General features: G+C 40.1%; 1 protein-coding gene across 2 annotated transcripts; it reads right to left on the bottom strand.

Moving 5' to 3' along the window:
• Positions 1 to 8,930: 8,930 nt before the first annotated feature.
• On the bottom strand, positions 8,931 to 13,874 carry LOC139120899 (uncharacterized). Of its 2 annotated transcripts, none has more exons than XM_070685508.1 (2): positions 13,571 to 13,874; positions 8,931 to 10,367 (listed from the first exon to the last, which is right to left on the bottom strand). In XM_070685508.1, exons 1-2 carry the CDS (start codon positions 13,775 to 13,777, stop codon positions 9,261 to 9,263), a joined length of 1,314 nt encoding a protein of 437 aa, XP_070541609.1. In that variant the 5' UTR covers positions 13,778 to 13,874; the 3' UTR covers positions 8,931 to 9,260. The 2 variants fall into 2 exon arrangements, 1 of the variants encoding a protein (XP_070541609.1); XR_011549176.1 differs by lacking the exon at positions 8,931 to 10,367 and adding an exon at positions 12,370 to 12,706.
• Between the last annotated feature and the right edge of the window lie 3,362 nt (positions 13,875 to 17,236).

Raw genomic sequence — 17,236 nt, 5'->3', positions numbered from 1 at the left:
CCCCCCCCCCTGTAATTTATGTCCAGTCCCTAATGCCTTATGTATAGCCATCATTTGCCTTGCCGATGCAATCCCTCCAAACTATTGAAGAAGAAACTAGCTGACGACCCAAAAAGCAAAACAGAAAACAAAAACAAAAAAAGCTCTTAAAAGCTTAAGTTGATCATGGTAGGGAGAGGAAAGAATTTTGCTGTGCAAATTTCAAAAGTTTCACAATTTTATTATCGAATTACGCAAGGTATACATACTTTTCCGCGACCATAGTTGCACACTTTTTCGATTGACCCTCCAGTGAATATTGTTTTACAAATAAGCATTGCTGCGATGTGGTTAGGAAATTATGTAACCAGTTATCACTAACATCAAATGGTTGACACCTAAAACCAAAGGACTCTGGCATAGTGAGGAAAATTCACGAAATGACAGTACCCTTATCAAAGTTCGTATTGTCGTAATTAATCGACAGTCTTGTGACCCCTCGTTCACTCTACGAAAAAGCTTGAATAAACCCCTTTGCTGATCAAAATCCACGGTCAAAATCCGACAATTCTCCAGAATGAGGACCTCGTACATGCTCTAGTTATCAGCCCTGTGCTATAAGGCAGTGAGAGGCGGAATGACGTACATCCCGTCATGATGTAGTCACCGGATTTTGCTCTTCTAAACTTTCGTTCAAGACGTAGGGGGCATTTAGGGTCAAACGCGACGAGTTCCGCTGAAGAGGGGTCATCTGGGCTCACGCTCACTGTCACAGCTGGCCAAAACAGCTGTAGCTCGTGACACCTTGTTTGAACAAGTACACTCCCACAGGGGTAGATTAGACGTGAATAGTCTCAAAAATATTGTATTGATATCATAAGGATGAAATATGAATTTAATAATGAAATGTTTTTTAGTTTTTCAGCCGGGTTGAGCTTACTTCCCGTTCTGCAATACTTGGAAACTCGCTGAGCGGATGTGGATCATACTACATCGGACAGTCGGTAGATAGCTTTGTTCCATTTACGGTCCATACTCGTTTATTCTGTGTAGTTGTGCTGTAGGGTCCTCCTACAGAAAGTGAAAAGGAACTTTTCCTAAAGTTTCATACCGCGAAATAGTTCATTAGCGGTCACCACTCCAGGAAAGTTGTTTACAATAGTGCCATACATTTTAAGTGTTTATCATGGTGCAGGAAATAAATATTTTAGACAGAGAGTTTCCATTAGGCCAAAATAAAAAATATGTGCAGTTCCGATTACCCGACCTACCTCAATTTTATCCCCCAACCCTAGACTTTTTAGAGCTTCGTAAACCCGGAAGTAAAAATAATGATATGAAAAACCGTGAAACGCATGAAACTAATTTTAGTTCGATTTTAATACTTTTTGAACTACTTCAATAAAATGCTGTTGAAACAATACCATGCGTAAATTTCCGTACGTTGATTTTGCATATGAAAGCCTATCAGCCCAGTTGAGAGTTACGTTCGCAAAAGTCCATTGCCCTTGCCCGATAAGGTTTCTGTGTCACATCATCTCTGTACGATTGAGAAAAGGAGACAAACTGAAGTTTTTGTGCATCATATGAATGTCCATAACACTCTGAAAATAATTCTGATAGCAAAATTGACACGAAAAATTGGACTTTACTGTCACAGAAACGTGTTCAGTGCAGACTGCACAAGCATGGAAGCAAGCTGTGGTGTCAATGGGCCCGGTTTTTGAATTCAGTGAACAGACACTGACTCATTTTTCGGGGCAAATAAACCCTAAAATTAACTGTCGGTGACAACCAACCTTTCTGTTTGTTATTTTCCCCATTCTAAAATGACTGAAAAAAGCTACTGGTGTGGAGCAAATCTGACATCGAGAAAAACTCGACTCCGTATTCAATTCAAAACAAGGGATCTGACCCTCTAAGTTGTTCGTTTTAGCTCTACTGAGTCTGCGCACAAAACTACAAGGCCAGCTAGGTCACTAGAAAAATACAGCTCACTGGTTTGCATAGGGCAATGTTGATCCAAACTTATACAGTAGTGAGGGATGATATACGCACAGTAAAAACGTAACTTACAAGCACATTATTTTTTCAGAAGCTACAAAACATTCTTTTATAACTAAAATAGATTTTTTTCATGGTTTGTGTAGTGCAGACAGTTCAATGAAAAATGAACGTACAGTGGGAATGGCTGGCTGTTGTTAATTTTTATGTTTGAATGTACATTAAGCCATAAGAAAGCAAACATACAGAATATGTACAACAAATATACAGAATATTTAAGCATTAGGGAATATGCTACAATTTTTAGGGATATTAAAGTTTATGATTATTAATGAGTCATCCGCCACTCTTGGAAGCCCTATACATTCACAGCAGTGATACCTAAATTTGTTGACTTTTGAAAAAATCTTATAGAGGAAGGTGTTTGGAGCCAGCAGCTTGTATTGTGTAAGCAAGTGATTTATGGCTTGTAGTATGTATAACACAAGTGACATCACTGCAACATTAAAACTAACATATAAGATGTCATTAAATGCTTCAGTTAAATCTCCTCAAACATTTTAAAATCCCCGTCAAAAATTCCAGTAGAGGGGGACCAATCCCCCTGGTATAGTATCCTAGATGGAACACTGGATTGATGACAGTAAATATAGTGTTGTTTCAGTTCTTACAAGTCAGACTTACCTGTGGATAATCAGTTCACTTTGTAATTCAGCCAGCTCAGAGTCGGTGACAGCGCAGCTAAACAAAAAAGCCATGCATTTACGGAACAATAAATTTGCGTAAATTTTGTGCAAGATACGAAAGTATACTATAATGAAAAAGAAATCAATGGTGGTTTTGTTTTAACTATTATCAGCACTCTCGGTCGAATTGATATGGGATTTAATCTTGAACAATGTAGTACGCAGTGCTCTTTCGCAATAGACCACCATAAAGTGTCGATATGAAATGTCGTTCAATCAACCTAGATGACCAACTTTTATGTCGTTCTCACATAAACGGAACTCCTACTTACATCAGTTTGCTAATAAACTTTTGATGCCACGAGCTTAGGGTAGAATACGCCTCGAGGACAGATATTCGAACTCTCCATTTTTGCAAGACTTTTCTGATCCACCGTTTGTGAGGACTTATTAAAGAGTTTTTGGAGTATGCGAAGGAAAGTTTTTGCCGTCTTAGTTTTGTGAAAATTGAAAATTTTTTGTTCGTACTGAGTTAACATGGCGCATGGCGTCTATTATGTGATTACCAAATATCGGTAATAGTTGAGTCATTTTTTCTGAAAAAAAAAATTTTCACGGTGACCCTGATTTTCATTGAGGAAATTTGAACCATCTCCTTTCGGAATCAAAAGTAAAAATCAGGGGTCACCGAACAAAATTTGGCACTATAGAGAACACTTAAAATTCGAACCGTCATCCCTGTGTTAACACTGAGGGGGGATTAAATTTTCGCTTGTCACAAAAACAAGCTGGTAAAATATTTTTGCTCCGTAAAAATCAAAATGAGCACCCAAAGGTGGTTACCCAAAAGAGAAATGTAAAAGTTTGAGAGTAAATATCTGTCACCGAGGTGCAATGGTACATTCTACCGTTGTGCCACAACACCGAACAGTGCCTTCAGAAACGTGTGCTTTCGCGTCCGGGTCTGGCTAGCGTGAGATTCGCTGGAAGACTAACTCGACCTTCCTTTTGATTTTATAGTGGTTGATTGAATATATGAATATATAAATCATAATCATGGAGAAAAGTTTTCATGTGACTGATTTCAGTAAATTTGCGGAATTTTCAAGAGCCTCCTCTATTTAAGACTGCCAAATCACTTTGACTCTTTAAAACAACTCATCCTTATACCAGAAAGTCGTTAAAAGTCACGTTTTTTCGCAGATATCAAGAGAATCTAGTCAATCTTATGCAAACCATACAAACATAGGATATCAGAAGGACAAGTACGTAATTGTACATGTCCATTATACTTAGTCGTGATGTTTTCCTTGCAACTTCTCGCTGGCAAAAGCTTTTAAAGTTATATGACTGTCACAAAATGTAGTACAAAGCACATACTTCGGAAACATCCATCACCCTTTTGGTATATGGGGCGAGGTCAGGCGGGAGACCAGCTCAATGCTGCAAGTCATACAGACCATATAACTGGTGAGATCAATGCATTGTAATAAGACATAATCAATTCTAACCCAAGGTATGAGATAATATATTATCTCATACCTTGGGTTAGAATTTTTGCATGCTAATCTCTATCAAGTTACAGTGACAAAACAGAACAAAGTTGGAAGTAATTAATCGGTAATTACATATTTCGAGAGATCGTCAAATATATATATATCCGCTGGGGAAAATTGGTCATCAATTTTGCAGTCCCAGTTCCTTAAAAACACCCACGTGACTGGGAAACTGCAATTAAGATTAGAATTCTCGGGGTAAAGTAATCCCTGCCACCTCTGAAATAGATCAAATCTTGGAACACTATGAAATTTGTATATCTTCATTCTGACCACCCCCATCCGAACATCTAATGGCACATTCCTAAAAACCAGACCAATAGAAAAGAAGCAGAAGACAAGCGGAACTAATATACGGGGACGAATGAAATTACTCTGCTATGTAGTAAAATATGTACTTGTAAAAGCTTTTGAGAAAAAATAAACAAGTTGGTCCTACATTCATCGCATCTATACTCTCCAGTACCAAGTACACTTTACTATACCGATTAATTGCACCCAAAATGGAGGCCAGATGGAAAACTGCAATATTCTCAAGGCGTCATAAGGAACGGATATCTGATTTTGAGATGTAACTCACTGACGGTATAATACGTTTTTAACATGAAAGGGAGAAGCTAGTCTATTTTATCCCGATGATATTCTGCACATCGATTTTCACCATTTTATTTTGATTGTTTTCTATTCAAGCTTCCATAGTAACAACAGTACCAAAGGTAAAACGCTTTCCATGAAGGACAACTTACCTGTCGACGCCAAATAATTCCCTTTTCATGTGAGGGGAAAAGATGTACTGAATACCTAATCCTACGTCACCAGTATTTGCTTCTATCCAATCCTGATGGCCAGCATAGAATATATGTTTACTACAAATTGTAGTTTCAGAGTTGAAAATTGATTGACAGCGGTTGATCCTTAAATGGGGGGTTCCTTTCAAACCTTTAATAGCGAAGTAGTCGATCATGGTGCATGTGCATATGTATCATTTTGGTGACGTCTTTTAGTATATTAAAGCGTTTCTCTTCTTTCACCATGTAAGATTTCGTTTCGGATATAGTATCTTGCTCACGAGTTTCGCGATGACTCAACTGTAACGCGATCGCTTTGCTTTCGACGCACCAGAGTTTTTCTAGAATCATTCCTCCGATTTATTCAATTGAGATTTAAAACAAAAAGAAACAAGACCTTGATGTGAAACTGTAGGTGAAAAACAGTCGTGATGACCGTCTATTAGCTCCGATGATCGATTGACACTGATGCCTTGGATAATCAGTCAAAAGTAAAAAGTTTTTAATATCAGATTAATTTTCAGCTGAAGCATGTGGAATTGTAACAAAAACCTATAAAATATAAGCAAGACGTGGCATGCACGCGTATATTCCTTCCTCAAAATGTTGGACAGAAAGTGTTGCACCGTGACACCTTTAATAGTCGCGCCAGCGGCTTACTGACTACGCATGCGCTTATTCATAATATACTATGCGAGTAACCGGAAGTGTACCCTTCTTTCATGGGCGCCGCCATGTTTTTTTTTTTGAGTACTCGTAAATAAACAAATACGAAACAAATTATTATTATATAACATGCCATTTATAAAATATACCTCTTTTATTAGCCAGTAAATGTTATTATGCACCTTGTCGCTGATACAAAATATCGTTCATATAGATAAAGGGAGAAAACTGTCGTGCATATGAACGGTGGCATAGGCAAAGAATGCTGGGATTGAATTTTAGAAAAGCGCCCCCTGTGTCAATAATTAAATTCAAAAATTGCCAGTTTTTAGACGGAACGCTATAGTTTTCAGCTTGCAAATGGAAGTTGGGCAGTGCGGTTACCATTGCAATGATAATGATTGCATGATACGTCCCTTGTTTAACGCAATAGGCTGTTATTATTGTAAAAATTGCCAATTTTTGTCCAAAATTTTTACACGTTACAGAAAATCTATAGGCCTACCTGCACTGCTGCAGGGTTTGACGTCGTACCTACGTGAACTGCTTTCATCAGAGGGAAACTGGGCATAGTTGTCATATAAACGTTTATGAAGTAACAATTACAGTTTATCATGAATCAATACAAATAACATTGCCAATCTTAACCCCTGGCGCGACACCAAGGGCTGAGCCCTATATAATATTATTTTATTCAGTATAAATGATCGTTGTATTCATTTGGTTTTCTTCCGGTTGCCATGGTTTTCCTTTGTTTTCGTGGGTTTTCCTTGTCAAGAACTCGATCAAAGTAATGAGAGGAACAGCTACATGTTGCTTCCACTTCTTGGACATGTCATGGATCAAGCGACGGCAAAAATTAACTGTAAAGTACCGCTCAGCTTCTCAGCACAGCATCTCAACAAAACGTCTGCTGTAAATGTAAAGCGGGAATTTCATTTTCAAGTGCTGATTCTTCGACGTCAGATGAAACATCGATATGCAAAGTAGACAAATTGTGTTCAGCTTGAAGCCATTTATCCTAGAGCAGGCACTTTGTGACCAATGCAATGTTGCACCTTTATTGTGTGAAGACTGTGATTTCAAGTAGATCGATAGAGGGCGCCGTTCCTGTGCATTTTCCCATTTCACTGAACAAAGACGACAGGGTATTGAAATTACGGGACATCGTGGTCTGTGGTTTGGTGGACATGCTGCTGTAGCTTTTATGCTAAATATTTTTATAAGATTGGCAGGGCTGTACGTACATATTGATGGTCACTGCTTCATCATTATTCAACTGCAGAACGATATTAAATCCCCTTTAGCTGGTTTTTTATACATTTTGTTAAATAAAATGGTTTCAAATCAAATGCAAGTTAAGCAAGAGGGAAACAATCTTGTTCATCGGATTTTTTGGACCAAGGTTCAGGAGCGGCGAACGATTTTAAAATTTTTTTTAGGCCAAAGGTAACCGCGGTCCCTCGGACTTTTTTGCCGGGATGCAGACAAGGCTATAATCTTTTCCCCTTTAAGGGTGACAAGAGATATCTCAGACAAGATACACTGATATTGGTTATTAAATTCAACACTACATTTCTCAACAATAACATCGATCGAACTTTAACTCAGATCGAACTTTAACATCAATGCAACCATGTGTTTTTTCATTGTCATAAATTTTTATACTTTCGATGCAATTTTCATTCAATCCGATGCACCGCCCATCGTCTGCTGTCACGAACTTGATATTACACAGCCAAACGTTTTTTCAGGACAAACACTGAACAGCATCTTTGGAACTAACTGTTGGCCATCACATCCAATACTGGCGATCAAATTAATAGTCATGGTGTACTAACCTTGACAAAACGGAGAAATTTCAGCCAAAATTGACCCTGTTTGTGTCGTGATTTGCAAAATTCAGAGGTTTTTATCTTATTTTTTTATTTATTTATTTAGCACAAATAACCAAATTAATAAGAAAATAGTACAGAATGTAACAATTTACAACACCAAAGGAGACAACGCAGTTATTTGTGCATGGATAGCACAGAAAAGTCCGAAGACTTATTTCCACTGTGGTCCATGAAAAGAAGACTACACAATAAATATAAATATAAAAGATGACAAAGAATTCAAAATTAAGTGAAAAGACAAAATGCGGAAAACAGTCGAATAAAAAGACAATCCTGCTGCCGGTTTAAGACACACAAACAACAACGACAAAAGATCGGTAAAAACAAACATCCAATTGTAAACATACAAGGTAAAAATGGACATACAAAATCAATCTAAAGGTCAAGTACACTATAAAAATTTCTCTTCAACAAGCGTTTAAAAACATTGTTTGATGAAGTCAGCCGTATATTACATGGTAATTGATTCCATAAATTCGAGGCAGAATAGTGAAAACCAGTTTGAGCGAATTTCGCACCGAATGGAATATAAATAGAGAGGTCACCATGGCGAATGTTATAATTGTGAACGTTGCTTTTCATCACCACAGTAGATGAGAGATAAGAAGGGCCTTTCCCATGAATAATTTTATGCATCAGATTGGACTTTAAATATTCAATTCTTTGTCCACAGGGAGCCACCCCAATTTTTTGTAGTGAGAAGCATCAATATGTTTTCGCGGATGCAACCCCAGGACAAACGTGTTGACAGAGCAACAACGTGTTGACAGAGCTCAGTGCAGACACGTCGGAAGCTCCCTATCTACACAGCGTAGTGTTGTCTTGATTGATTTAGTAGTGGAGTGGTCAAATATCCTGTGTTGAGTCATGTGTTGACCTAAGAGACCGCATATGTAAATCTCTCGCTCGTCATCATGGTTAGTGCAGGAAACAAAGATGGCCTTATACATGCAGGTATCTACGAGCACTGCCCCTCACCCTTTAGTACATGTACAGGGTGGGAGGGAGGGCGCTAACTGTCCCACAACGCTGTGATAAGGCACACTCAGCACACCTGGGTATTCCCTTATATACCCTTCCTCATACATATTCATATTTTGATTAGCCAATCACTACTCAGTGTAGATAGCTCCCTATCTACACAGCGTAGTGTTGTCTTGATTGATTTAGTAGTGGAGTGGTCAAATATCCTGTGCCTCACCACGATATTTCCCAAATACCTACAATACATCAACCAAGGCCCCCTCTTTTCCATCCTCATCACCCCAATATACCCCCACACACACTACCTCTCCATCACGGATTGAGCCAAACTAACGAATATGAATAAATTAGCATAATAGATGGCGCACCTAAATCCCATATCCTTGCTTTATTTCAAAGAAGCAGAACAACAACATCAATAAAGTAGTCCATACATGCTTATACATTTGTGTACCAAGATATTAAACCTAAGAAACTATTGGGAATCGTGTGAAATAGGAGGAAAGGCCATAGAAGCCCCCACCAATTCATTACAGGATTTGTATAAGCTGTGGACATCGGCAACTGCCCCCTGTTGTAATCTCGCAGCTGGGGAAAAAGGACGCATAACTTTTGATAATTGCATGTAATATGAAGCTGTCGATTCCCGCATCCACCCTACATGTTGCATTATTTCTGGCACTGATGATCCTAACAAACCTAAGGCAATAGCACATGCACTTCGAAAACTATGTATAGTCTCCCCCTGGTACACTGCAGTTTTGTCACAATAAAAACGCAATCTAGAATTTGCCGCATTAGTAGACAGAGACACATTGTCAACCTTTCCGTCTCGAGTAGTCGAACGAAAGAGAAAACCCGGCTCAAATTTATACCAAGTGCCTTAGCTAATTCCACATATCCCATAATCGCTGTTACTGGGCAGAGCAACGAATTGTCATTCTGAAAAATAGCACAAGATCTCGTGTTGCCATCACGTAGAGTTTTACCCCAGACGTGATTTAAAAGAAATCCTCCATTTGGGAGATGGATGTTCTCTGTTTTGACAATCAACAAATCACCTGCTCTACTCCCTGTAAATAAAAGCGTAAGGAAAAGAGCTTTATCTCTTCCAAGAATAAATGCATGGCATGGATCAATGTCTGGAAATTTCTCTAATTGCAAATCAATATAATTGATAATTCGTTCCACTTTGTCAGTTGTCATAGGAATAGCCTGTTTTGGTATAAGATTCTGTTTCATTTGCTCCTCTGTAACCATCCGTAAGTATTGTTTAACTGACTTATCTGCCGCCGGATTCCCAAAACCAACCCTAGCATTCCACTCACCACCCCTCCCCTCCTTGTCAAATATTGATCTTAGTTGGCCAATATATGAATCAACGGTCTTAAAGGCAAGCCTGCTCGGACACTGACACGGGTTCTCATCTGAGCAATCTGCACCATGTACCACAGTGCGACCACCCTTATCTTTCCATACAAGAAATCTCAGTATATCTCTCGGTGCAGCTGACATGAGTGTTTTCGGTGGCTGCATACTCTCTAAGAATACCTCAAAGTCAGTTTGTAATTTAGACTTTCGTTGTGTGTACGGCATCGATGCAGCCTTTTCCTGAAGTTCTGCAAGTCTCGAGTCGATAGCTTCCATATCAACTGGCAAGGGTTGGGGGCGCTCTCTATCACGAGAAAGTCGCCGGGTTCCACATTGCTGGCAGAAATTGAAGTTAACGTCGTTAGGGTAAAAACATTCCCTACATTGTTCTGCTGGTAACCATAAACGTGGCGTGCCTAACCTCAGCATCTCCCCCTGTCGACAAATCAGGGATGAACACACAATTATTATCATGTCATCAAAGAACCAAATTTTATTCGTAATCACCACGTAACAAGAGAAATATAAACACATGTATATACCGTGTACATAAGCTGAAAATTGGATACAAAACCATAAATCTCTCTGCTTGAACAAGACATGCTCTCTAATATAACATCAGATCTGCCATACCATGAGTACGTTCCCTCACATCTCATGTCATTAGAAACTCCCTTCCTTGCCAGACCATTTCTATACCTCTCGGCTCGCACGAAAATCGAAACGACAAACCCAAATATCATAGAAAGATGGGACCGATATCCAACAACCCATCCTAGTCGGGACCTCCCAAACCTTGTCTCCAGCACATGCTATTCTAATCATATGTATAGCTTGATTTTCGACTATTGGCCACCAATACAAACATGGCGACATGTATGGTACAATCGTGGTCACCAGTGCTTGCTCGTCCTGTAAAAATTTGAGCACTGGACCAATCATGTTAAAGGGTGGAAATACATAACAATTCTCCCCCTTCAAACTTTGCGTAAACACATCGACACCCGCTGAGTACGGAGTTTTCCAAGGTGTAAAATGTTTTAAAGATCGGCCATCCCTACCATTTTGCGCATTAGAGTCAAGGGCCATCAGATCGACTGTATGATCACCAAACTCGTTTTGCACAAAATCCCAATACTGAGGAAGTAATTTAGCATCCTTCGCTGACATTCTACGTGATGGACTATCGGCAGGGTTGTCTGCCGAAGCAATGTACTCAATATCAAGTACGATATTAAGACCATCTACTGTTTCATAAAGTTTATACAATGCCTCATTGACCTCAGTACTACGTGTTCCCATATTCTTCCAGCCATATACGGCCACCTTATTATCCACTTGTGCCTGAACCCTCGTGTTACAAACTACCTCTCTATGAGCTAACAGCACATTCTGAAGGGCTATTATCTCCTTGTATGCAATGGACTTTCCTCTCAACTCATGAGGCCAATAATCCCCAACTACTTCTCGTCCTGCAGTACGTATAGTACCACCCCATCCCCCTAAAGAGGAATCACTCGCTACAATACCGCTACATGTCTTTCTGTTCTCCATTCAGCCCACTCATCTCTATTATCCATTCTCCTCCATCCTTCTAACTCCTTACGCAGTTCCCCAGTTATCGCTATTTGTGTACCAGTTTTAGTTGCTACTGCTATAGCCTCCGCTATCCGTCTGACAAATAATCTTGCAACTGGAACTGCCAGAGTAAACGATACACATTTCCCTAAAAAACGTTGCAGGGAATTTACAGATACCCTTTTTCTGCCAAGTATAGATTCTCTAAGCTGTGCAAATTTCTGCCTCTTTAAAACTGGTATGATGAAAACCCTCCGTATTGTATCCACGCCAAAACCCAGATACTCTAAAATCTGTGTCGGTTGGAAAGAACACTTACTCAAACCTAGTGTATAACCTAACTCTGTCATAACGTAACACAGAATGAAACAAGCTACCTCTGCTTTTTGAAAATCGCTCAACTCCTTATTCGTCACTATTTGGCCAGCATGTCTATCATCAATGTACAGATTAGATGGTACACCCCATTTACGGACCTCGTGCATTGCCGCTAAACCAATAGTTTGGTATATAAATGGCGAGCATTTCCACCCGAATGGAAGGGTTGTCGGAACATACCAGAACCCACCCCAATGTATTCCCATTAACGCTCTACTAGAAATCGAAAGACACACGTGATCATATCCACTCTTATCATCTATCTTAGTCTGGTAGTGATTGCTCCCCAAATAACGAGGCAAATTAGTTATTAACTCCAACTTAAATGGCATATCTTTCATCCAATTATTGATATATCTCTGGTCATGACAAAGTCGGGGTTTGGTGGGTTCTATTGTCAGCGGCATTACAATATAAGGTGGTGGTACTTTGCCAACCGCACCCCAAATTTCAAGTGCTCCAGATTTTACTGTGCCACTCCCCATTGCTTTCTTTACTTTCGCAATCTTTTCCATTATTTCCGCATGTTCCCCTGAACCAACTAACGCAAGGAGCATCTGTGGGAGCGCAGTCGAATCCCTTTCTTTCCTCAAGGCACGCATCATGGCCACATACTTCTGATAATCTGGGTGTTTAATATCAAATGCCGTATCCGCCACCATTTGCAAACGGGCGAGCGCTTCCTCGGAGTTAAATATAGCAGCATCTCTTTCCGCATACATCCTTAACTCCATCAATTCTCTTTCAAATCTCTCTGTTGCCACCCGGCTTGAAGTTTCGGTATGTGTCGGTATAACACCTACCCCAACTTGTCTCACCTGCACACAGAAAAAACACACATCACCATCGCATTCAGCTCTACAGGAATATTCAATTGGCTAACCCCAAAGCCACGGTCACCTGTTGATTTTATCCAACCACCCCATCATCTCATTAGCATTCCTAAACCACATGTCACGCATATTCTCTTCCAGCAAATAACCTGCCACGTCAATCCTCGTCTTTTCTGAAAATTTAGGACTTCCTTGTCCACAGTCCAATAAACTTTCTACTTAGAAATATTCTGGTTTGCTCTATCAGAATGATATTTCAGCCAGACACCTCACAACACTTCGTAATTTGATGTAACATTTCATTCCAATACATATCAACCGGCGGACCGTCTCCCTTGGGGCAAACTACCTGCACTCGGGGACGAACTACATACCGTCCACCCGGTTCACCATACACTCTTGTAACTCGGGGGACGAACTTCGCATTATACATTATCATCGTCTACCCCAAAATCTCGTCAACCCAAACTCCAGTTATATACATGGGGACGAACTCTATGAACAAGCAACTTTCGTCAAACCCAAACTTTCTTTTATCTATACACTTGGGGACGAACTATACCATCTACCCTGTCCACAATCCATTCATATACATCAGGGGACGAACTTCGTGCAACATATCATCGTCTATCCAACTTCTCTCTTGCACATAAACACAAAACTCTCGTCAACCCAACCTCTCATATACCATTACATGGGGACGAACGTTGCTAATAATCACCATGCGAACCGTAGAACCGTGTAATATCATGTTGCCTCTTCCTGGAAATCCCAATACCGATAAATACCACCAGTCTGAGAAAAACGCAAAGGAAAAGAACTTTACAAACTTTTACTAATAATACTTACCACATTTGCCTTATGTTGAACATTAGCAGTCGAACCCGACGTAGAAACCGACATTATCGGGGTGCTTGAAGTTGGGACTGTAGACACCGCTATTGTCACTACGGGCGTGGCCACTCTGGTAGTCGACATTCTGGTCACTGTTGACGTCGTTATAATAGGCGTCTGTAACGCTGTAACAACTTTCGTTGACGGATTACCAGATGCCATACTGAAGTTATGATGACGAGCGAGGCAGTGATAATTTCAGCGGTCTGTCCCACTACGCTGTGATAAGGCACACTCAGCACACCTGGGTATTCCCTTATATACCTACCCTTCCTCATACATATTCATATTTTGATTAGCCAATCACTACTCAGTGTAGATAGTCTCATACAACATAAATCCCGCATGCCCCGTGAAAACCCGACGAAGTGTAGGGCGCCGCCAGCGGCGGTACCAAAGTATTTGCAAAGCATGAATTTGCCGGAATCAAAAAAATCCAAATCGGGCAAAGTAGAAGCGGCGATTCCGACGAACGATTTATTTTTCTTTCTGGCCTACGTAAAATTACTTCCAATCTGCAACCACAGAACGTTTTTCAGACAATTGTGACGAACGCACACCTTAGCTTTAGATTTTAACAACTAGGCTAAATGATTTTGTATTGCAACTCAAATATGGCCGCCTAAAATTCGTGTAAGTGCCTGCATTTTGTCGACCAAATCAATCACAAGGATTGAAATTTGAGACCAGCATCGTAGCATCTCATTAATATTACCGATAAAACTTCCTTCTCCCATTCAACGTTTACTGATCAAGCTGACGTGACAAAGGTTAGAACACCTACATGCTATGTACCTCCATGGTTAGAGTATGTCAGCCTACAAACAGCAAAATGGAAAACCTCACAACTTCCCGGTGTGTATACTTCTACAGCGGTGATATCTTTGCAATTTATATTGAACCATATAGCGTCAACGAGCGTGCCCTGATTTGAGCAAATGCCTAACTACTTTCCCCTCTGTGAAGAAGCAGTGATACCCATTTTGAACGACAGAAAGTATGCGTAGACCTATTAGGCGGCATGAAGTAAATTCTTTGATTGCCGTCCGCGTGCGGGTAGGTTTTTGGATGAAATCCGAAAAACAAACACAGATCGTCTGCTTGAAAATATGGCGCGTTGTGCCCTTCCTTTGGCCGCAATGACACATTCAAAGTGCCATCACGCAGCGGTTTACTTAAAAGTCGAAAAAACGCGAATGTCGCATGATCGTTTCAATATAAATCAAACTATACCTATCGTAAAGGGTACATCAGCCGCCTTACGTATAAAGTGTACATCTGCACCTTTTGTTGTAGGGGACTGCAGGTGTACCGTAAGATCGATCGACTGTTTTCACAAGGTTATTTCTCCCTCAAGTTTTCAAGTTGACGGAAGTGCGTGAAATTGTTTTGGTCTCCATATAAGACGGGATCGAAACAATTCTTGACTGGTTTAGCTTCGAATACGGAACGAAACTGAATTTCCAGCAGCTTCCGCGATCCGCGATTGATCACTATAAGCGTATTGGATCTGCACCGGGGCAAGCAGGTATCGCAGGTGAAATGTTCGTTGTTGAATGCTCCGAACAGTTCGTACGCAGTTCTCCTACTTTGAAATTTGTTTCTTCTTTCAAACGATTTGGTTATTTTATAAGTCCGGATTAGAATTCAGCTATCAAAAATAGCACTGCTATTTTTGATAGCTGAATTGCCGTTTGGCATTGGCTGTCTTGGCAAGCAGAATATTTGGCATTTTAGTATGCAATAGCGCTGATCGCTGAACGTCATTTTTCTTCCATCAATTTGCAAAAATAAATATTTGTCCGCATCTTCCGCAAGAACGATGAAAACAAAACCTCCAATGTTTTTACCACCATGTAATAATAAAAAGTTTGCGGGTTGCACTCTGTCGCCCAAGATTTTTTGGCCCGCCGTTCTCGATACCAGATCGCAGAAGGATTCGGTTTTTGGCCCCTGCAAGAATACGGTTGTGCACAAATTAGAATTCATATTTTTTACGAAAAATGTTATTTTTCCGTAGTCTCGCGAGATCTCGCAATTTCACGCAGTGCTGTTAATCGCCTGTGCGCCCCCCCCCCCCCCCCCCCCGCCAAATTCCATTGACGGGGCAAATTATCCATAAAAATGGTATTTTCCGGACAGAACTTCACAAACTTTCTTTGGAGAGTCGTAGCAGTAACATCGCTCATCTTTATAGGCTTATAACATTTTCTATCAGGTGACATTAATGCCGACTTTCGTGTCTTTCTGGGTTGATGGAATAGCCGATGTACGTGTCCCCCGACATTCACCCCTATTTGGCACACGAGGAGAATTCGGCGAAATGAAAATTACAAATGGTCCTCAGTTTCCGTGTCCAGTGTACCTAGCCATTTTCATTTACTCAAAATACTAATTAGTATTCCAACTATGACGTGAAAAATCCGAAAATACCCGTGAATCAGTGTAAATACAGTCAACGGGTACCACGCTATGTCAGTGTGGCGAGTCACCCCCTGATGGCGTTCAATCCTTGCCAAAATTTTGGGTTGGTTTGATAAAAGACGACCTTTCGATGAAAATCGGGCGAAAATTATTGAATCCATGATCCTTCCGGGTTTAGATACTTAAAAGGTCGCTTATACTGGTCCAAAATTATCATATTCCTGTAACCCGAACCGTGACGTGAGGTAGAGAAGAAATACCCTCGATTAACGACTCGATTAACAACTAATTCAAGATCACTGTGGATGGGAATTGTAAGAAATTCCAAAGTCCCCAACTATTTTTGTAAATTAGAAACAAAATACACAACAATCATAAATGGCTTAGTCATGTCATGGTCTCAAAACTAATTTTGTAACTTAAAGACGGTTTACCCTCAAACTGCTATTTTGGGAATGTGCAAATTTGTAGTCAATTTACTTTATATTTTAGGCGGGATAACCATTTTGTGAGATGTCTTGCTGATAAAAATGACTCACGAACCAACTTTACAATTTACAAAGAAAACTGTGAAAGTATAAGCTTATTTTCTTTTTGGATATCTATTTAAATCGCAAGTCAAATTCCGAATGGTTTCTCATCGGGATGGTTGATTTTTGCCAATTTTGCTTTTTTGACCGATTATAAAGTAGAAAATTCCTCGATCAAGATCTCGGTATAACTGTGACAAACAGGTGCGGATTACACTTCGTGCTGACTGCAATATGCCGTGGCTTCTATGCTAGCACAGTTTTCTCTAACAGATGTACCAGCGCGGTTTCAACGCGTCGTCACGGGATCAGTGATATAAGTGCAAAAATAAATATTTGTCAGAAAGATTTTACCAGACTTTTAGGAAAATATTGCTCACAAGGATAGCGAAAATGGTGCTTTTGACATGGTTACCGCCAATGTTAAAATGTCAACCACACATAAAACCGCAAGTTACCGGCGCCAACAATAATTTAAGCAATAACGATTGGCGCTGAACGGACAATTTTTTTCTGGATTTATGTCTATAACAGCAGGTGTTGCTATATTTAGTAAGGTTAACAAACGTGAAACCCTGATCTAGGCTATTCGGGCGGCTGCCACTTAATGGTAGAAGTACCAGATTAAATTAAACGAAACAGTCTGAGGCCTGAGAGATTTTCTGTC

This window comes from Ptychodera flava, chromosome 2 (assembly GCF_041260155.1).
Source record: "Ptychodera flava strain L36383 chromosome 2, AS_Pfla_20210202, whole genome shotgun sequence".
Classification (NCBI taxonomy): domain Eukaryota; kingdom Metazoa; phylum Hemichordata; class Enteropneusta; family Ptychoderidae; genus Ptychodera; species Ptychodera flava.
Note: the sequence above shows the minus strand (reverse complement) of the source record. Positions and strands in the feature narration are given on the sequence as shown.

Coding starts and splice junctions, on each gene's coding strand:
- LOC139120899 (XM_070685508.1), bottom strand. CDS start 13,777: ATGGCATCTGGTAATCCGTCAACGAAAGTTGTTACAGCGTTACAGACG. Junction 10,368..13,570: donor TTCAACATAAGGCAAATGTG/GTAAGTATTATT, acceptor ATTTGTCGACAG/GGGGAGATGCTGAGGTTAGG.